At 34.0% G+C, this 22,006-nt stretch overlaps 2 protein-coding genes across 2 annotated transcripts; one reads left to right on the top strand and one right to left on the bottom strand.

Annotated features, from left to right (window-relative positions):
- Nucleotides 1-238: 238 nt before the first annotated feature.
- On the top strand, nucleotides 239-6,082 carry LOC115454357 (transport and Golgi organization protein 6 homolog). Its single transcript, XM_037441949.1, is given in 7 exon segments — nucleotides 239-455; nucleotides 851-1,879; nucleotides 1,882-2,840; nucleotides 3,082-3,301; nucleotides 3,636-3,787; nucleotides 4,062-4,383; nucleotides 5,553-6,082. Coding segments are annotated over 6 exon segments (2,727 nt in total). The 5' UTR covers nucleotides 239-403; the 3' UTR covers nucleotides 4,377-4,383; nucleotides 5,553-6,082.
- On the bottom strand, nucleotides 4,400-21,497 carry LOC115454356. The gene is made up of 6 exons (XM_037441950.1): nucleotides 21,250-21,497; nucleotides 7,526-7,680; nucleotides 6,718-6,952; nucleotides 6,167-6,431; nucleotides 5,476-5,675; nucleotides 4,400-5,039 (listed from the first exon to the last, which is right to left on the bottom strand). The coding sequence occupies exons 1-6, from the start codon at nucleotides 21,335-21,337 to the stop codon at nucleotides 4,771-4,773; spliced, it is 1,212 nt and encodes a 403-aa protein (XP_037297847.1). The 5' UTR covers nucleotides 21,338-21,497; the 3' UTR covers nucleotides 4,400-4,770.
- Between the last annotated feature and the right edge of the window lie 509 nt (nucleotides 21,498-22,006).

The raw sequence follows: 22,006 nt of genomic DNA, 5'->3' as shown, positions 1-22,006 counted from the left end.
CAAATAAGATAAATACATATCCCTAATGACATCCATGGTCATAATAAAACACTAGTACCAATAAAGACAAAATTATCTGCGTTTGCAAAAAAGTTTAGTGAAATATTGCATGAAAAAAGGCTATATCTAGATATCTAGACCAAACCGAATCGGGATACGGATCGTTTGTATGTAGCCCATAACTCATGTAAGTGCTATTTCTGGCAAGTGGTAACACTGATTATAATGTCAAAACAAATGTTTTACATTTTTGTTTTGATTGTAAACATTTATGTGCATTTGTGAATAAAGATATACATAATATTGTTAAGAAAATTTTATATAGTTGCGGAATTTTATTTGAGTTATTTAGTTAGTTAGTTATTCAAAGTATATGAGTAACTTCAATTTATAATAAATAATAATGGCAAAAATGAATAATATTTTTACAAATATTGAAAGGTTAACTCACGAAGGTTAGTACGTAATACGTTATACTTTTCTTTCGCCTGCTCTTATGCTACTTCAATCATCCAATCATCATCGTGATCAATTTTTGCAACCACAACTGGCTCTGTGCAACCCAGGAGGTATGGGCCCTAAACAAATAGTGTTAGAAAAATCTCTCTATAGTACTTCCCAATCTGTGAATCAAAACAAAAAAAATCTGTACTACAGCCTATATAATAAGTTGCCATAACAAGCAATTCAACACAATTTACCTGATTTGTAAATTTATAGCTACAAAAATAATGTGAGTAAATCTGTGGTAGAAGATTGTGAATCACAAAATCATGAACATAAGATAATGCTGACTTGTTGACTATGTTAAAAAATATATATTACCAACTGACTTCTGATTATCTTACAGATGGTCAAAGGGAGTTGGTTTCAGTCTTCTGGAATTCAGAGAACCCAGAGGAGACAAAAGACGATAACGGTTACACATTGTTAAATACATTCCTTCAGAAAATCTTTGATGCAATTGATGATCTTATTAGTGAACTCCATAATGATGATACTATACTCATAAGTATTAAGAATCAGAAACTGTTGAGAACTTGTTATCAACTAATAACTTCTCTTGGTATGTCTCCATGCCTCATACCAGGCTTAGGAGTTTCCTTGTCGAAGCGGTGTTCATCTTCAACAATACTACCAACCATCCCATTAACAGATGAGCAAAAGTATGAAATACTTGTGTCCTGCACAGACTTCCTGATTAGGAGTTATGAAGTTCCAATATTAAGAAATATAATCATTACTCTACATCTGTCTGACTACTTAGCTGCCCTGATACAGTTATCATTTGCACCACTAAAGAAGCCTGGCACATACAAAAATTTTACAATGACCCAATTTATGTATGATAAGCTGTGTGATGACAGAAAGAAATATATGTCCATTTATGAACAACTTGTAACTAACTGCTTCCAACCAACACTTATGAAAGAACTACTAGTTATCCAAAGTGTTATGGAACCTTCTCCTCCAGGTTTTGTAAAGAGACTTATTGCTAAAGAAATGAGTAGAAGACTTGTTTGTTCTGGAGGGCTGCTAAGTCTCATCAGGTGTTTCATTGAAAGTTACAACATTGATGCAGGATATGAATGGAAGAAAATTGATATGATCAGTAGAATAGTGTCAACTAAACATGGAGACTGCTCTGAGGTTGATTATCTTAACAATATTTGTTCACAGTTAACTCAAATTTTGTGTTTAAATAACACACATTATTTAGTAACAGCTGTGGCATGCTCACTGGCATTGTATGAGAAATATCCCCAGGTTGACTCGGTAAAGGCTTTAGTAGACAATATATTTAGAAGTTTTAATTATGACCATTTAGTTTCAAATTCAAATCTGCCAAACACCATGTTATTATCCCCAAAGGAAGTAGAACAAAAGTGAATACACTCCATGCTAGCATGTGTGTCAAGTTGGATTGGCCTATTGAATTATTGAAATCAAATCTCTTTGTATTGTTCCTAATTGGGAGTGGATGCACTAAAAATGAAGAAATGAAGACAAAAGTAAAAGATATAATACTTAAATGCTTGGAACACTTAAATAAAGCTGATGTATACTCCATGTTAACTCTATTTTTGTTTGGCAAAGAAATTAGCTCTCATGGCATTATTATTGAAGAGTATGATGCTGGTATTGGTATAAAATGTGCCTCAGATCAAGACCACAAATATGAAGATTGTTTATTATATTTCATTCAATTATTTATGGCCTCATCTGACGGAAAACTTGTTCAAAATATATTTGAGGCTTCATTACAAATACTAATAGATTTAAGCAAGGAAAGGCAAAAGTGCTCTAACAAAGACTTACTTTTGTTAGAAGAAGATGATCCTATTATGTTAAACAAAATTGACCAAAAGTATGGCATCATACTCCAGCTGTTATCAGAAATATCTACACAAGCAAAAGTAATAAGTGGTCTTAAAGATAATAGTGCGACAGTACTAAAGTTCATAGAGTATTTCCTATTAGAAGAGTATGGATCAAATGAAGAATGTGGTACTATAGCTCTGGTACTCTTAAACACAATTCTATCAAACTCTAAAAGAAATAAGGACTTGGAAGAAAAATTATCGAATCTTACTCCTGTGTTGGAGAAAATTTCGAAAAATGAAAGCAGTCTGAACTATATATTGTCTAAGGAAGCACTATCTCTTTTCACTCCTGGGGCTCATCAAAAGACAGAGACAGCATGTGAGAAGGCTCTGGCGGATGTTTTTGACAATTTGTTGCCTGTTAGAGCACATGGCTTAATTCAACTAACAAAACTGATTGATGCCTCAGATCCTGAGACAATTTCTAAGAAACATTACATCTTATGTATTTTTCAGGTTGGTGTTTTTACATAATTTTGTAACAATAAATACTTTTATTAATTATTTAATATATTTCTTAAATAATGGCCGATTTCGTTAAACAATACCAATTACTGCTTAGAAATCTATCACAAAAATTTACTAATCAGAATAAAGATTTTTGACATGCCTACAGATAACTTATGTATTAAGAGATTCTCTACTGTCGGTTGGATTGCATATTATTACAGAATTGTATATTATTATATTGTTTCAGGAGCAACTGAAAGACCCTGATTCTTACTTATACCTATCGGCAATAAACGGACTAGCATCCCTTTGTGCTCATTGCACAGAAGATGTACTACATGTTTTATGTAATGAATTCCTTCAATCTACTAGACAAAATAATGTTGTAACCAAAGAAGATCAGAACAAAATTGCAGAATTGAGAATGAAAATAGGTGACATAATAGTGAAGGTTACAAAGAAATTGGGTGAGTGTCATTGCAATGAATATTTTGTTAATTATAGAAACGCATAACCAAATATATCATCGATATTTGAAATTTCTTTAGCTAATATTATTCACTAATCGTCGATTTCAATAATATATCACAATCGCTTTTTTATTGTTAACGAAAATTGACCAATCAGGGTAAAGTTTTTTGACATATATAATAATTACGCGTTTTTATTGGTTTATTCTTGGGATCACATGGAAGATTAAAATTGGGATTGTTTATTGAAATCAGCGGTAAATACAAATGTATTTTATTATTTGTAAAAATAAAGAATAGAGTATTAAAATAGTAGATTTTTCATTTACAGGTGAAATGGCTATAGTCCATAAGACCATACTGTTGAATACGATGCTTTGCGCGTGTAGGGATGAAGACCCGCTGATCAGGACATCGGCCTTGTCCAACCTGGCTGAAATTGCTTTAGTCTTGCATTACAAAATAGGATCAATCATTTATGAGGTAAGTTATTTATTATCTACAAAAATTTTTGTTCCTTTTTTACGGACACTGCTTCTGATTGTTATTGCAATGCAGCTTATATAATTATTTCTTTCAACGAAAGACATTGCGTCACTTGCTAGTTGCCAAATTTAGGCCGGTCTTCCACTTATCAGTAATTAGTGATGTAACAAATGTTTATTCTTGCAAATATTTTCATGATTTGCACTATGTATTGTGCTGACTGTGCATATTTATATATTTGTAATAGTTTACATACATATTTTTCTTTCAGATGTTACTTTGTATTTGGAGTATAATAGAAACTGACAAAGCAGTAGAGTGCCGACGAGCAGCCGTTATGATAATAACTAGTTTAATCAAAGGTTTAGGAAAAGAAACTTTAATTGAACTGAAAGAAAGTCTATTACCAATATACAGAACTTTAAAGAGTTTGTATAGAGACGAGAATGAAGATTCGGTAGTGAGACTTCACGCTCAGTTAGCGCTGGAAGAGTTAAATGACGTAGTAAAACAATTTATGTTCCCCGAGTTAAGTATGGAGAAACAAATATTTGTACTAGACAAGCCAGTGGATGTGTGCAAATAAACTGCAGGTACTATTTTATCACACTTTTATTTATTTCAATACCTTTCACAGGTTTTTAATTATATTTACATTATATTAAAATATTTTTAAAACTAACGTACCCACAAACATCGGATAGAAATATTTCAAAACGCGTAATTCTTAATAGTATCGTCAAAGATTTTATTGCTAATACTTAACTATATTATATGGTAAGATCTTTCAGTAATTTATTCTCTATGGCAAATAAAATTAGGTGCATAGTAATACTGGCCACATCTAATCCGAAATAATAATTATTTGTTATCCAAACATATCACAATAAGCCATAGATTCGTACCAATCATCCTTTGTTAGCAATGTCCCACTTATTGCCAAATGTGCATTAAATTAAATTATTTCTAGTCTTTGTGTTTCATGCTTCGGAAGTATTGTCGCTTTCTGTGGGTTTCTTGACGAAGCCCTCGTCTTTTTCTGATAGAGTTATAGAATATATCGAGCTTTGGTCAGAAAATCTATCTCTATTCCTTCTGCCGAATATGCCGCTGCGAGATAGAGAGGAGACAGTTGTGATTGACGCATTGTCTCTATCCCCTTGAGGAACTACTTTCCATATTAATAGAGCGATGCCGCCAAAAGCAGCTATGACTAGGAACATTACCAGGGAAATTTCGCCGAAAACACCTGAAATATAAGAAAATTTTACGTAAAGTATTTAGTAAACTTAATATAGACCTAAATCACTAGACGACAGTGGAAACTAAACAAACAATTCATAAAATAATTGTGGGTTGTAAGCATACATTGTGGTAAGCGGCAACGGTTCCATTAAATAATTAATCATTTATTTAAATTTTGGTTTTCATTCGCATAAGGTTGCCATTACTTATGAACAGGCACTTAAGTTCAGTATCAGGTACCTAAGTTACCATCTCGACGCACCATTAAATTGAATAAACACATACTTTGCTAATGAAACATAGGTCAAAGCAATGCCCAGCCTTCAGGAGCCTTTCATTTAATCAGATTTTCTCAAGTATCAAACAACAGCATTGTGTGACAAAGATGTTGCATTCTAATGATAGTAAGTAAAGTGTATTGAATCAAAATGCATACGCACTTTGTTGGATCTCTTCTTTTCTTGCCTCAAGTCGAGCCGGCTGCAGTTCGTTATTATTAATATCTTCATTGTCATAGGGTTCCACTAAGCCTGTATGAGACTTCGTCGGGTGCAATATGTCGTCAGGGCTTGTTTTGGGCAAGTTAATTCCAGCCCGAACAGTCAGCGTTTCTGGCTTATACGTGCAAAGTACTAGGAAACTGTAAACAAAAGTTTATAAGCTATATTTTATAGTAACCATGTCTGTATAAAACAGAAACTATCCGCTTAATATGGTAGTAGTGTAACATTAATACCTCAGTAACGCTGTATCTACATAATTAAAATTTATCAGTCCTATTTATTTATTTCATTTTTTGTTATATAAAAGAGTTTGTTTATTATTATTTTTTTAGAATAACTGTTTTATTTGTCTGTATTTTACAGTATCGGCTACTCATAAGTTTTTGACTCTCATTATAGGTATCCCAAGATACAGGCATAGCCTAGATTGGGGACCCCTGACAATTATTGAAATGCTTAAACTCAGATATGCCAATTATTGTTTATGTACTTCTTAATGTTATTATTTCTGTGTTCTTTTTGTTGCAATAAAGTTAAGTTATTATTTGCGTGTATTTGCTCTAAATCCATAATCATGTTACAAATAAATGGCCAATAGGTAATCTAAATGTTATTGCGCAACACTTACCGTCTCGTGCTATGAGTGAGAATAGGTAGGTTCTCTTGTACGATAACGTAGGTCGCAACGGTGGTGTCATTCACTTCGGAACCGCATTCATCGTGATGTATACGCAAGATATACGCGTCTTGTGCGCTATTAGGGTTGCCCTGTATGGAGCATCGCTCCGGCCCGCCGTCGGCCGCCTCCACGGCAATGCGACCACCGAAATATGGCCCCGTTGATACTTCCACTTCACTCGCGTGAGGCAGACATTGGGTGGCTCGAGCTGAAACTAAATTATTTCATTTTTGTTAAAATAGATTTTTCATGCACAAGCGTGTTTAAAAATTAGATACCTAACCCTCTTCAATACGCAATTTTTTGGCTATCTTGAAGTTAATTAGCCCGTCCACAACCACCTCTTCTGTCACCGTTTTCCCTAGTATTCTATAATCTTCACCCTAATAGTCTTTTATTTGTTTCCATATATTTCCTATTGGCAACTCTAAACTAGTTACATCAATTATCTAATATTTACATTGATATGTAAAAATCGTAATGTGTATTTGAATACTTACATCCTTTAGTGGGTACTATAATTATTTTAGAGCCTATCGACTGAGGGTCGGCGAGGTCGCGTCCGTCGCGCCTGACGGGCCGTACTTCGAACGAGTACGTGGTGGCCATTCGCAGGCCCACAATTCGCGTACTGTACGCGCGTCCGTGGCGCGCTCCTGGTGCCTGAGTATTTGTTATTGGAGATTCAGACGTCACATGCCTACTTGATATATCTTCTTCTACGTTGTCTATTACCTGTAAAAAAATACATTAAAATAGAATATTCAAATTAACCACAGCAACTAGAGAGATTTTTTTTCACGAGAATTTTATACATCTAATGCCAAAATCGATATTCAGTTTGACATTATCTTAACGACATCATCTCAACAGTAACTTTACTTCTATTTCAAGATGTAACTATAATGAGAAAGCAAACAAGAAATGTCCAATAATCGCTATCCACGGCGCGGTAGGATAATTTAGTATCAGACATCATTATGTTTTTAGTCTTACACATGCGCAATTAACGTAAAGATTACAACGTATAGAGTATACAAGTTCCGATTAATCCCAATTCCAATGAGGAAATACTTAATCAAAAAGTAATTTTAACGGATGTTCTGGTAAAGGCACATACATACTTGAGTTGCATTACAGACACGTATCTACAGTAATGCCTGCCAAGCCAATTCTTTGTCACGTTTCAGTCATGCTCTGTGTACGAACCCAGAGCCAATTATCAACCGTTCTTGCGCACGCGCGACGTGAAGATTATCTTAAATATCCGAGTTAATATTTTTAATTTCACCTTACGGCTGAACTAACCTTTGTACGACATCTGTATTGTCCCCAAGCTTGCAACTCGCAATAATGCACCTGGAATGCGAGCACTTTTGGTTTGTCTTCTTCGTCGGGTTTTCCAAATTCCCACCGCAGTCGCACGTCACGAAAGTCTGCCTCGCCGATCAAATGTAGCACTTCTGCCAAATAGAAACGTTATTAAAATTCTAACATGGAGCCTGATTTTAATTTTGTTCTGTGTATTGTGTTATCGTAAAACAAGACACTTTCACACTTCGGTACGCTCTGACGCTCTGCTACACTAATAAAATGCACGCTATTTTTTAAAGCTGCGATCAGTTAATGTTATCAGACGTTATCTTGGGATCGATCCTGAGAATGAACCAATCATAAAAAGTCATGTATAACCTTATTAGTTAAGCTTTATTCTGATTGGTCCATTCTCGTATGTCGATAGCGCTTACAAGAATGTATAGATTTGGGCTGATAAATGTTTATGAGGTCATACACATGATCTCTCAGAATACTGGAATCCGAAGTGACGTACGTTAAATTAAAAATATTGTGACTGAAGGTTTAGTTGTCGTGATACACTTGGATGCATAAGCAATACTATGATCCGGACGTGCTATTAACCCAATGACTTGTTCACTGAGCCGTTTTGCTTGTAATAACTTTAGTATCACCGTTGTAATGAGATCCCTGTCGAACCCGTTTTGTGACACTGATGATGTTTTATGGTATAATGTGTTCAATCCGGCTTCAACTACTCTATTTTTATTACACCCATCTTGTACACGCAATATATTATCCGTTGATTCTGTAATCTGCTTGGACGTAAGGCTCCTAGATCAATATAATTAAACTATAAACATGCATGGTAAATATCTAACTAAGCGGTTATAAAATACATTTGGCTACCTACCCCTTTTATTTCGGGATATATAAAAATATTTCAGCACGATAACAAATAGGTAAGAACTTATTAATTTGTACTAAATTATATTCAAATCATTTATTATATACCACAATATTTGGACGCACTTATATTTCTGTAACATTGTTGCAAAAAAAACATTTGAACCATTTGATTTAACTCAAATCCAACGGAACATTGCTACACTATTTTTAATGGGCTTAGGTTTAAAGTCGGTACTGTTTCCTACACTAAAATATTTAACTACTTATATGAACTAACAAATATCTATTACCAGTTTAAAGCGGGTTCAATGTGGTTCTACGCCAAGTAACTACAAGTACCTGTTTGTAGGGTATAACCTAGCATTCTTTTTACTTTTACATATTTCTATACCGCCTCCGGTGTAATGGGATTGTTGGGTAACCTGTTTAGTCACATTACTTTTACTTTAAAGCATCTAGAATATATTAGTGTATTGAATTTGTACCTTACGACCAGCCTTGTGCGATACAATGATAAAAGGTCTTGGTAACGATTTTATCGCTAAATATAACACAGTATAGAAGAGTTACCACAATAAAAAATGGTAATCTAATTAATAATTATCCTTTGAAAGTAAACTGGTCCTTTAACTTATCATATCATTCCCTGTCATTTAACTTATCATTCCCTGTCTATAAACAGTAGGGACCTAACCAATCAGTTTGAATTACAAAATTACATTGAATTCGGCACCCTGACGTTTTATTTTTTTATTTTACACTGGGCACAAATCATAGTAAGGCATACCGGCACAAAACCGTGTTTCTGCAATACTTGTTTGTGGTAAAAATATACAAAATGAATATGCCTAAACAGATGGACTTACCTACCTAAAAATTAAAACAAACCTATTTTACATAGAACGTAACATAAGTGTACTATACTAATTTAACAGCATCTTTTCTTACCGAAAATATTTTTTTCTTGGACAAAGCCAACGACAGTCAATTTTTAATGATATTTTAACATAGTTTAGCATCTGTAAAATTGACAACGGATATGGCCTCGTATGACAGTTTAAAAGGAAGTGGTAAGTATGGCATTATTTTTAACTACCATGCATATCCTGACTGCCGGTGTAATGGACATTTATGAAAATGTAATTCTAATTAAGTCAAATTTTCGTTTTATATTGCTCTGATGATGACTACGACTGTAAATAAGAAGAGAAAGTTACTTTAATAAAAAGTCACACAATAACTCTGAAATATTGTTAAATACATTAACTAGTAGTCTAAAATAACGTACCTAATTTTGTAATTCGTGTAACTTTCTAGATTTTTGTATCGATCTACCTTAGAAGGAGTCTTTTTAGGGTTTTTTTATCTTACAGGAATAAGGCTCCCCTGGTACCGATGTTTGTGTGCCGGCTATCATCTACATACCGTCAGATATTACAATAAATGCTTGTGTGCCCCCTTTTCTTTGAAACAGTTAGAGTACATGAGGTCACTAGATAATGTTTATTTTGACATTTTACAAACGTACATAATAACCTTATCTTAGTCCACAGCATCTCGTAACCTGTTTGACTCTATTATATTCCTAATTTATTATTTGATTTGGTACTGGCTCTTGAAATGTTATTTCTAAACAGAATTTGGATACAAAGGGCCATACATGTCGGCCAGTTGCCTCTGCGGTCGTAGTACTCAGAACTAGAGACCACGGATTCGAACCCCGCTCGAGGACAAATAACATTAATGTGATCCATTAATATGTGAATGTGTAGAGACACCATTAATTCTTGGCAAACGATAATGCCCATGACAAAATACTTGTGATTTCTGTAGTCTGGACACGGGACTCTGCAATATTATTGACCGATTAGGTGTATTTATCTATACATATTGTAAAATAAAGTCCCTAAAAGCGGTCAATCAATTTTCTCAAAATCTACTGCACGGATTTTTATACGGTTTTTACTAAAAGATAATACAATTCTTGAGGGAGGTTTAGGGTAATAGTTATTTTGTCATAACGATATTACGCACACAATTGTAATAAAAAATCAAATTATGAACATAAACTGTGGTGTGTTCAATGACATAGATTGGCATGAGTATGACGGATGCGCAGGCATGACCCGACGACTGGACCGTAACGACCATTGTGAACAAAAATTGCTAGTTTACATTCAATCGACAATATAAAACCGTTTTTAATCCATACCAATTCATATAAACTATTATGTTTTCTCTTGCAAATTGTGTCTTGGCAGTTGATGATAACGTATTTTCTAACTAGGCACCTAAGACTACATTTATATAGATTGTAAATTAATACCTATTTCATGCGAAGAAGTATCAAAACCAGATTGAAAATTTATATTTTATACCTAGCTATTTATCAAAATATAAAAACAAAACAAAAAGCAAAATTTGGTTATAATTATAGTTCGTCATAAAATAGTTCCCACATATAAATATAAACACGGCTTAGGTTTTTAGGAACCTACTTAGACTATGAGGAGATGTAAATCATTGTTCAATTATGTCATAGAATATAGATACAGGTACACCTTCCATTAAAAACCCTTTAAATAACCACCTTTAAGTCAGTGCGCGATGACAACACGCAATGAATAACAATCCGTCGGACTTCCATATTGCTTTATACCTAGCTATTTACCAAGATATTAAAACAAAACAAAAAGCAAAATTTGGTTATAATTATAGTTCGTCATAAAATAGTTCCCACATATAAATATAAACACGGCTTAGGTTTTTAGGAACCTACTTAGACTATGAGGAGATGTAAATCATTGTTCAATTATGCCATAGAATATAGATACAGGTACACCTTCCATTAAAAACCCTTTAAATAACCACCTTTAAGTCAGTGCGCGATGACAACACGCAATGAATAACAATCCGTCGGACTTCCATATTGCTTTTCATTCGTATCTTTTATGGCAAATTGTTCTGATATGTGCGCCATCATTGTGCAGGCTGGGTGGCGCGAAACGGCAGTCCACTAACAATAAGCATTTCACGCGCAGTGCTCTTCCTGCCCCGGCTAATGGGGTCATCTGATGTGGCACTCACAACCGTACCATAATGCTTTCAGTACCTACTCATAATATATTTATTTCTCCAAGTTAACTGGCCGAAGATATATAAAACATATTTTTTATTTTAACAAAATTAAGTATTAATAAAAAATAAGATGGCTCGTTTAAATAGGGTCCCAAAAATAAATATCCTCAAGTTATAATCAGTTCTCACCTGACAATAATATAATTATTATTATACGTGATAATTGCTACATACACTTACCTACATAAACTAGAAAAAAAATCGCAGTCATAGTACTTTTGTTTAATAATTGGCTGTACGAAGCGCTTCCCGTTTCTATACGATATGAGTAAACGCAAAGAGGTCGATGATGTGCATGAATGCCCTCACGTCCAGGAGGTGAAGATCTGATTGTTTTAGGTTTGCCGACGCGAATAACGGGTGAACAATTTGTAGCGCACTTAATATTTTGTCTGCGTCACTCCCGCTGCGTAATGTATTGGAAACATCGTAATTATAAACATGACAAATGAAATAAGCACACTTCATGGGTATTCTGTACTAATTTTACCAGATAGATACGAAAATTACTTGTATGGTATATCTTAACGATTATATTTATTGTTAACTAGCTTCCGCCCGCAGCTTCGCCCACGTGGATTTCGGACTTTAAAAATGGAGGAGGTGCTCAATTTGTCAGGATGTTTTTTTAATGTATAGTGGTATGCAGGTGATCCGATTGTCCGATCAGGATCTGATGATGGGATCCTGGTGAAATCGAAGGAAGCATATAGCATGATTTAGTATTCACGCGTGATGGCTTCTTATTAACGTATTTCATGTATAACTTTGGTGTTTCTATACCGATTTCTATGATTCTCTTTTATGGAATATTTAATTAATAATATTAACTTTTTTAATTAGGGATGACTGAGAGTGTTATAAACGTAGGAGTAGACAAATATAATGAGAAAGCTTCGAACTGCTAAGCTATCAGGAGTTACACGTGTTATTGTGAGTCAACCATAAAATATAGACATATGCTGTTGTGGGATATTTTTTATATAATTTTAAGGAGAACATTTTCGTCATACATGATTTCTGTGTAGCTTTAACCATTAAGGTTGCACACGCGACGGAAGCTTAAAAAATGGAGTAACTTCTCCCGTTTTCCCAACATTTCCCTTCACTGCTCTGCTCCTATTAATTGTAGCGTGATGAAAAGTATACTATAACCAGCTCAGGAGTATGAAAAATAATTGTACCACGTTTCGTTAAAATCCGTCGAGTAGTTTTTGTTTCTATAACGGTTATACAGACAGACAGACAGACAAGAATTTTAATAATTGCATTTTTGGCATCAGTATCGGTCCCTAATCACCCCCTGATAGTTATTTTGGAAATATATTTCATGTACAGAATTGACCTCTCTACAGATTTATTATAAGTATAGATTAAAAAAAAAACAAAATATGCCTACCCAGGTAATCAAACCCAGGACCTTATTCGCATTCTATGTTTGCTGCCACATAGTCACAATAAAATAAGTATAACTCTTGCGAAATAATTTCATTGTCGATGCAAGTAGGTATTATATTATATAAAAAAAAAAACAAAAACACAAAACAAATATTGTACAAAGTTTGCTTACCATACATAATAGATTTTAGATATATGTGAAAAAAAATATATATATTATTAGGAAAGACCGTAGGTATTGACTCTTACATGCGATCATTGCAGTCGAAGTATGATTAACATAAAAACGATGCCATGCTATCTTTAATATTGACCGTGCGTGTATAGTAACCGTTTTACCGAATTCAATTAAAAGTGACCCACTAACGTGAATTCGCAACTAAACAAAACAGTGGAATTTGTATACATATATCGAAATAATCAACATAATAAGCTCATAAATTTATTTCAATTAAATACTATTCGATCGTCAAGAAATCGAGGACAAACCAAACGAGACGCGGTTGCTATTAGATAGATTAATTTGTAACTATAATTACTTAACTGTAACCACATTAAATGGCTTTTTTGTAAGGTTTATTGAATTTACAATTTGTTCACACTTTAAATTGCAAAGCTTACGCCAGTTAATAGTTCGAAACTGTGACAATGACGTCTTTTACAATGCACCGTTGATTTCGTTGAATAATGCCGAAACAGTTTAATGCAGCTGTTTATTGATAGGCCTAAAACGAGTCAATTGAACTAGGCATAGTTCGTGCTCTGTATTTGTTACAATAATTATGTTTTCGATCGTATTTGAAAAGCTCTCTAATGAGAACGATACAACGTCACAGTTCAAAAGTAGGGCCATACAAATTTTGTCTTTTCTTTCATATTCCACCTACTTTACATTTTGTTTTAGTTTGTAGGTTAACACGTTTAGAAACAATAAAGTATTAAAATAATGGGCAAGTTAAACAACGGTACTCGTGTGTCCCTTATTATATATGTTTTGGTCAGCTTTCATTATGATTTCGTATTTGTACTTATTATTATGCCTGCAAAGTTTTGGCCAGGGAAAATAAACAAAAATCAAGGATGTCATGAAGACTGATTTTTCAGGTGATCGTCAGTTGCTGAATTTAATGCCCAATTAATTTTGTTGAAATAATAGGAGACAAGTTGTCTTTATGGATTTTCCGAGCAATATTTTAATACTACAATATTTTAAAAAGTAGTAAAACATAATCTATATACCACGTGCTGTTATGGCGTCTCCCCGCGTGAAAAAGTTTTTCCGGGATGAAGGCTCGTTTTATATTTTCCCGGAATAAAATAGAGCATATATTTTAAATAAGACTTCCAACAACACAACGGTGAAAACTGCATTCATTCCCATGCAGTAGTTTTTGTCAAACTGACAGACAAAAAATCAAAAAACTTGGTTAGGTTTCTATTGCTCAAGACCTGGTGCTAAAAACCGCCACGTTAGTTTTTCTTCAATATCTATAATGTACAGACATTGGCCTGTTATAATTTTATTATATGTAAAGATATTTTTTAGGAAAGAAGAAGTTCATCAGACATTCATGCGATGTGCCTGCCCGGCAATGGCCTCTCTAATCGTCACTCAGATAATATAGGTAGGCAATATCCACGGAAGCGTCACGCAAATTATGCTACGGGTTACCACGATTCAGGGTCATGTGACCTCTCGTTTGATTATTGCGGATGTTTCGTGTATTTCCACAAAATTAGAATTCTAAAATTGCATTCAGGGTTAAGGTTTTCTGTGATGAGGTTCAGAACGCTTAAAAGTATTGTGGCGGCGTGGGAGAAAAAGAAAATCTGGGCCAATTCGTCCTTATTAGGTCCTCTTACCGTTAGGTATAAGTGGACGAAAACGGATATCAATGACTCTTAAGAATGACTAATACAGTAAAAAATCTATATTGTACAAACCTTAAAGGGGAGACAGATAAAAACGTAAGCTTTTTCATAAATTATATTCACTATCAAGTACTATCTAGTAAGGATCCAGGCGGCCTACATTGTACTAAGTTCACGCCACCACCGCGCAGGTCTACTTTACTGTAAGCACCCACCTTGCATCCGTGACCAACGGTACATTCGCGTAATATAAATGGCAGATAACTTTGTAACACGATCATTATTTATATGGCAATTGACTCATTTGGATATCTTTCTGTTAGGTCTACGCTTTTTTTCCTAATTAAGCATTTTAAAGTTTCAACTTATCAGCCATAGATATGAATAAACATTCAGGAGGTCCCTAAGCTTATATTTTGCACAGCAATCATTACACAGTACTGTGGTTGCTGTCTTTTTGGCTTTTGCAAATTAACTTCTAGAGGTGTAATACCTCAAATATTCTCAGCTAATGTGCTACTGCTTAATGTGTGTAATGAACGACGATGATCGAACAACTAATTATTTGACAGATACCCGCGTACCTAATACTTGTAATTCTAATATCCATTACATCTCCTCCGTATAAATACTTCATATTAGATCTATAAGATTGTCACCACGTTACAATAACATAACAAATATTTTTTTGTGAGATAACAACTATTAATTTGACAATTACTCGTGTAATACTAATAATTCTAATACCTCTTGCACTATTGCTTCTATTACTCTAAGATTTTTTTATCTTCGTAGTTATTTAATAAAAAGCCCTAGAACTTATATTCGTCCTTATTATTACTAGATTTGTCGAAGTCTGTGATCAAGGTCCTAATTTGCAACGCGCCGTGTGGGCGAGATACAAAAAGAGAAAGTGTAGCGTCGCTTACATATCCAAAAAAAATGGAAAGCTATTTTTTGTAAACATTGTAGATACAGTTGTTATAACCAGGTAAATGTATTAAACGTACATAACAAACACATCTTGATCTTTTCAGAAGGTGTTTTCGTGTCAGAGTGTTACAAAAAATTTAAAATTCTTATTTATCATTTTTAACCTCAGTATAGAAACATGTATGCCAGTCAATAGACTGCTAACTAACTAACGCTAAAAAAGCTAACGTTTATGGTTAATGGTATAATTCGTGTGACTATCCTTCTGCTTCGACAAACTTTGTTATTGTTAACCTTTCATGTATACTTCTACATCATATAATTCTACAGTGACATTTTTAACATCATTTTTGGTAAAAAGAGGATCATAATTACATACTTGTACCCGGGAAAAACACTACCTGCATATATATTATCGTCCAAATTTCCGAGGCATCGCTTGTTTTGTTCAATACAGCGTGTCTACGCAATATCATTGATGGCACGCCTCATCAGTATTTCCGATTTATTAGTAGAACCAACACACCACGTTAGTATCATTCGTCTTCTGGCAAATTTTGTTTTATATTATATAACACATGTAAGTAATAATGTTATCATTCTCATACTCTCCTGATCCCTTAGTGAAATACAATTTTGTAGTGGCTACCAAAGACACGCATTAGGGCAGATCAAAAGAACACATATTATTTGCAATACATAAAAAATTCTCGATGCAACGATCGCACTTATACCCTGTCCTCTCCTCACACAGCCGAGTAACCGCCCTCTACACCGCGGAGGCTGTTAAGTTGTTGGGATCTGATTAAAATGAACTACAGTTATACGTACACACAATCTACGAAGTGTTCCATTTCACATGTCCATTCTATGTCGACCACATAATAAAATCGTAGGTTGACATTTAAGTGTATAATTTACTTAATATTTCTTATATCTCCGTGACTTCAAATATAATGTTGCCCATTAAATTTCTACTAATGACCACCTTCCATTGACATCATCAAAATGTACATCGACGTTTTAGATATCTGTACGATCACTCGTTATTAGCTTGATTGTTAGATTATTCTTGAATCACGAATTCATTGTTTAATGTAGGTTGGTAGATACCACTGAAGCAGCACATTTTATCTTTATTAAGGAGCTACTCTTTCTTAATATATTTTTTCTTTTTATCAAACAAGTTAACATTCGGTAATTCGGTAAGCTATTAGGCAAAATAGAAAAATTTAATAGTGCAAATGAACATTCTAATTTAAATTCGACATGCGTGACAATAGTTACTCGTCGTATCGATGTTCAGATCTAAAACATAATTATCGGATAATTAATGCGACGTCTCACCAAACGTGTTCAAATCAGTGAAAGCGGTTTCTCATATTATGACCCCTTTATTGAATGGCAACGATGGTAAAAAGTTGAAGTGTTTCGTCGCGACATTAGACCCATCAGCGCTGTGGTCTAATGCTGCGTTGGTAGGTCAGTACGGTGTTCAGTTACCAGTGCGGGTGGGAAGGCTGCGGGCTCAGGGCGCGCTATGTTGGCGCGCCTGTGGGCCACGGCTCGCGAGTGGCGTGCTACCGTTACCGCATGCTAATGCCGACCGCGAGCTGTTCCACTGATGTAATAACATGCGCACTGTGGAACTCCGGTCCGCTACCTTTATTGTCGTGATTACTTGTCGTACTTATTTGCTATGCGATAATTTGATCATAAAATATGTGATGGTCAAAGAATATTTTACAAGTGGCTTCAGAAACAGTAATTAAAATATAACTTGACTTTAAATGTTATCGTAATAAAGTTATAAAACTTTAAGCTAGGCATTTTTTTTTCTAAATTAAGCAACTGTTTAGTATATGTACAGAACTATGTGTTAGGGAGGCGCTACAAATCTCTATACGCCTTCAGTGATAAGTTTCGTCGCCTCTGTTAACTTGAATTAAACTTTCTCTATTCAAAGATTTCATACATGAAAAGCATTTCGCAGAAATATTAGCGTATGTCATATGCATTTGACAGATTCAACCATTTTGCATAGGTTCACAATGACACAAGTAATCAATCTTACTGCAAGTGGAGGCACATCAGCCTGAACCTACGTGGAATACCGATGTTTCAGTAACGGTGCTTTATAGACATTAGACTCTCGTTACCATATTCAACAAGTACATGAATGTACCCTCTACTTTTATATTCTCTGTAGGCAAATCTTCATAATATTCACGTATTTCGCAAAGGTCAACCGTATAAAAGAAATTAGTTTTACCTCTTCTGGACATCCCTCCGTCATTAAAAGTTTTAGTAAGAGGTGATGAAGGCTTATGTTGAAACAAGGGACAAAAAGAAAAGCAATCTTACCTACTTGGGCAAAAAATCAGAAAGTAATAATGTTGAATTGTCTGAAGATGTTAATTTGGTTGTAAGTACCGCAGCAATGCAGATGCCCAGATAAGCTGTAGATGGGCTTGCATTCCCGCTGCAAGATCCGTGACATAGATAACATTAGATGAACGTTTCCTGCTAACTATAAACTGTATAATATACTAGATGGTAATTAACCTATCGGTTTATTTTTACTGCTGCTACATCAAGTCAATACTATATCTCAAAAATATTGTTAGAGTACAAAGCTATGACATTCGGCATAATACCACTGCTTTACAAAAACAGACGTGGAGTAAGCTTTGCTGTTACGTAATGCGTTTTGTATGATCAGGGAAATACCTAGGCCTAAATCACCCTCAAATACCCGTTCCGTTCCATGAAGGACGGCATACATTCACAAGCATCACGTGTATACGGTTAGTTTGTCCTTACCTATAAATGGTCATGGGCGAGTATTCGTGTAAGTTTGAACCACTAAGGAGTAGCTATATTACCACAACCCTGTAAAATCATATTAAAAGTTATTAAAAGCAACAAAATTAAATTTAATATAATAAATTAAAATGCAAATAAAGTATTCATTTATATTAAATTATTTCTCAGCAAGACTCTACCACTCTACATTCACAATCAAGGCTAGATATTTCGGCCACTATGTTGCATAGGCATATGCATATACATATATAAGTATGTGTGTAGGTTGGAATTGACGCTTAATCTCTAATAAAAAAAATAGGTATTTTAGTAGATTTAAAAATCCTACTATGATTTTTATTAGGGTTACTTTTGTCTATATTGAGCAGCTGTCGCTCTATGTGCGGTAATTTAAATGCACCCTTATAGTACTTCATAAAGGTAATGCGAGTATCTTCGATTTTGCGATAATCTTCTGGAATAAAATAACGCTTCGTCAAATTCATCAACATAAATGGTCAATTTTGAGGAAGGCGGTCACTTAAACTCATTTAGTGTGTTCAAAAATTTTAACTGGAGTATGTTGAAATGAGTTGGCAATTAAAAGTAGGTAGGTAGGTTGATGCTTATTCCGAACACGCGATCATAAATTTTAAGCGATTTCGTTCCTTTTCAGATTTGGTAGGTATAATAACCAAATGTGGTATAAAAAATGTATAAATGCGGTCGAAATTTGTTCGTTACAGTTAAACGGTAGATCGAAATAAACAAAGCATTTAACACCAATCCATATGAGGATCAGATAGTTCAATTTTAATAGACATATCGGTGCGGGTTGTGAAATTAATCTTATCTGCATTTTAAATTTACTTAGTTTAGCCATGACTCTAGGGCTGCCATCCGTGAGGAATTCCTCGGATTTATCCTAGTTTGAAGGGCGTCCGAGGACCGTCCGACAGGGGTTCTTAAAAAGTGTCCACTTTTGTTGTCAGGGGAAATCCATATTTTTATATGGATAAGCAAAAAATTAAAATAAATCTTAGCAAAAAATTCATTCATAATAACCCGTATTCAAGAAGGCACGGTAAAATAGTTGACGATCGAACGGCCCCATCTGTGCCCCCGCGCGTTCCAAATATTTTTTCCGAGGTGTCCGGGAAAATACCCAATTGTTCGGGATTTTTGCCGTTTTTATCCGGCGTCGGCAATTCAGGTGATGACAGCCCTAGCCATGACTAATGTCGTGTCTAATATGATTAGTGAATCATGACAATGAAAAAAAAATAGAAATTCATATTAAATGGTAAAAGTATTATCTATCCTTATTATAATGACGTATCTTATTCATAAAAAACTTGCTTACGTATGCCAAGGAACAATGTTTTACATAGAACCTAATTTATTAGTAAACGAATGAATAGTCTTAGTGCTTATTACATTAAGGTATCCCTACCTACCTGTTGCGAATAGCGTTTAAACATGAATATGAGAACTAATTTACATTAGGTAAACTATTTTGTACTCTACTGTTTTGTGTGGGTTTATAAGGCATTTAATAAACATGTAACAATTTAAGTACAAAATGTTTGCAGTTTTCACAGTAACCATTGGCGATTTAATGGTAAGTAGGAAGATGAATTTCTAACTCCCACAATCTTTGCTGTACAAGATAAGAACGTAGGTACTCTATTGTACAAAATCAGTACAGTCACCCTCAAAATTATCGGAACAATTTCAAAACTTTAAAACGCTTTTACATATTAGCTTCAACGAAGAAATTATATTTTCTTTAAGTATATAAAATAAATAAACCCCTTAAAGTTTATTTTAGAGATGAAAAGTCGAATGATTTGGAAGTTTAAAGGCGATTTGAATTTTTGAATTTGTTCAGCAACTTTTGTTGCCAACTGTACCTAAACTTACAATACAAATTAAACCTAATCTCTGAACCTAACTTAACTTACCTGTTCCCTACAGTTTTACATACCTATTATTTTTCAGTTTGTACATTAGTAAGGAGGTACCTACCTATTTATGTTATAAAAATGGAAATTCGGATAATAAGTACTAGAACCTCAACGAAATTAAAATAAGATTTTATTTGTATAATAGCTTTCTAGTACAAATTAAAAAAAATGTTCCTAGGTTTTACAGTTTTAATTCCATCAATTTGATAATTATTATATTTATTTGAGTTATTGTCTAATGCCATATCATTGCGAAATTATAAAAATATGAAACAAATTATTCATTTCTGTGCATTATTTATATTTCATATTTTTAAACAAAGAAACAATAAATGAAATGCCGCTATAAACAAAATACTGCGAATCTTTTATTACGATACCAGTATAGATTGAATCGCTATTCAATTCGTTACGATCCTTTACGGCGAATTCCCAAGTTCAACTCGTACTAGTGTGAAAAATATGCGGTGGAAATACAAAAAGCTTTCAGTTTACAAAACCGCATTGTGAGAGAGGGACCCCGTTACATTTTTATAAATAAAACTTTGAAAGCGAAGGCGTGATTGTCAATACTGTAATGTGGATTACTTTCTACAACACGATGACTGAAAAGTGACTGTCAATGAACACGAAATTACAAACTGATATTATTATAAAACTATATAAATAAAATTTATATAGTTTTCATTTATAATAAAAATTTTCAAAGCTCACCTTCGCTATCTTCATTTTCAGTAACAGGGGACACGGATGATATTCCAAAAATCAGTCCGAGCATAATTAAACTAACACGCAGAAACATAATGTCGACGAAAATATTCTTAACAATATTCCGTAACTCTTATATAATTTTAAAATATATTGTTAAATTAAATTTATAATTGTTATCGTAATATATCCCGATGTATTTTAACGAAAGCGCGTACATGCATTCACTGCAACAACCGCCGAGTGACTAACTTGGAAGTTGGAACTTGCCATTGGGCCAACAGATAGTTGAGAGCAAAGTTAAAGTTGCTTAACGTTTTTGTATTGAAGTCCGGACAGTTATTTTGCCTGTAAAATACTTATATAGGTAAAACAAGGTTTGTGACATATAAAATACAAATATATAAGCGGCGATAGTCTAGTTGGTTGTGGAACGGACTGCTGAGAATGTCCGAATATCCGTAGGTTCAAATCCTAAGATAAAGCTCTGAGTTTTCTAAAAATTGTGTGTATTCTTTGTGAGTTATCGCTTTAGGGGTAAAGAAAAATATCGTAAGGAAACCTGCATACCTGAGAAGTTCTCTATAGGAATTTTGAGTATATGTATGTAAAGTCTACCAATCCGCATTAGACCAGCTTGGTGGACTACGGCCTAATTCCTTTCAGTAGTGACAGGAGGCCTGTGCTTAGCAATGGGACAGTATATAATACATGGCTGATATATTATAGTATTACTGATAAGTATATTATTTATATTTTATAA

The sequence above is a fragment of the Manduca sexta genome, chromosome 23 (genome assembly GCF_014839805.1).
Source record: "Manduca sexta isolate Smith_Timp_Sample1 chromosome 23, JHU_Msex_v1.0, whole genome shotgun sequence".
NCBI lineage: Eukaryota > Metazoa > Arthropoda > Insecta > Lepidoptera > Sphingidae > Manduca > Manduca sexta.
This window is presented reverse-complemented; position numbering and strand designations above follow the sequence as displayed.

What these genes read in the sequence shown, in the direction of transcription:
- LOC115454356 (XM_037441950.1), bottom strand. Translation starts at nt 21,337, where the DNA reads ATGTTTCTGCGTGTTAGTTTAATTATGCTCGGACTGATTTTTGGAATA. An exon ending in AATACAGATGTCGTACAAAG is followed by an intron (nt 6,953 to 7,525) that starts GTTAGTTCAGCC and finishes ATTTTTTTACAG; the next exon opens with GTAATAGACAACGTAGAAGA. An exon ending in AAAAGAAGAGATCCAACAAA is followed by an intron (nt 5,040 to 5,475) that starts GTGCGTATGCAT and finishes CTTATATTTCAG; the next exon opens with GTGTTTTCGGCGAAATTTCC.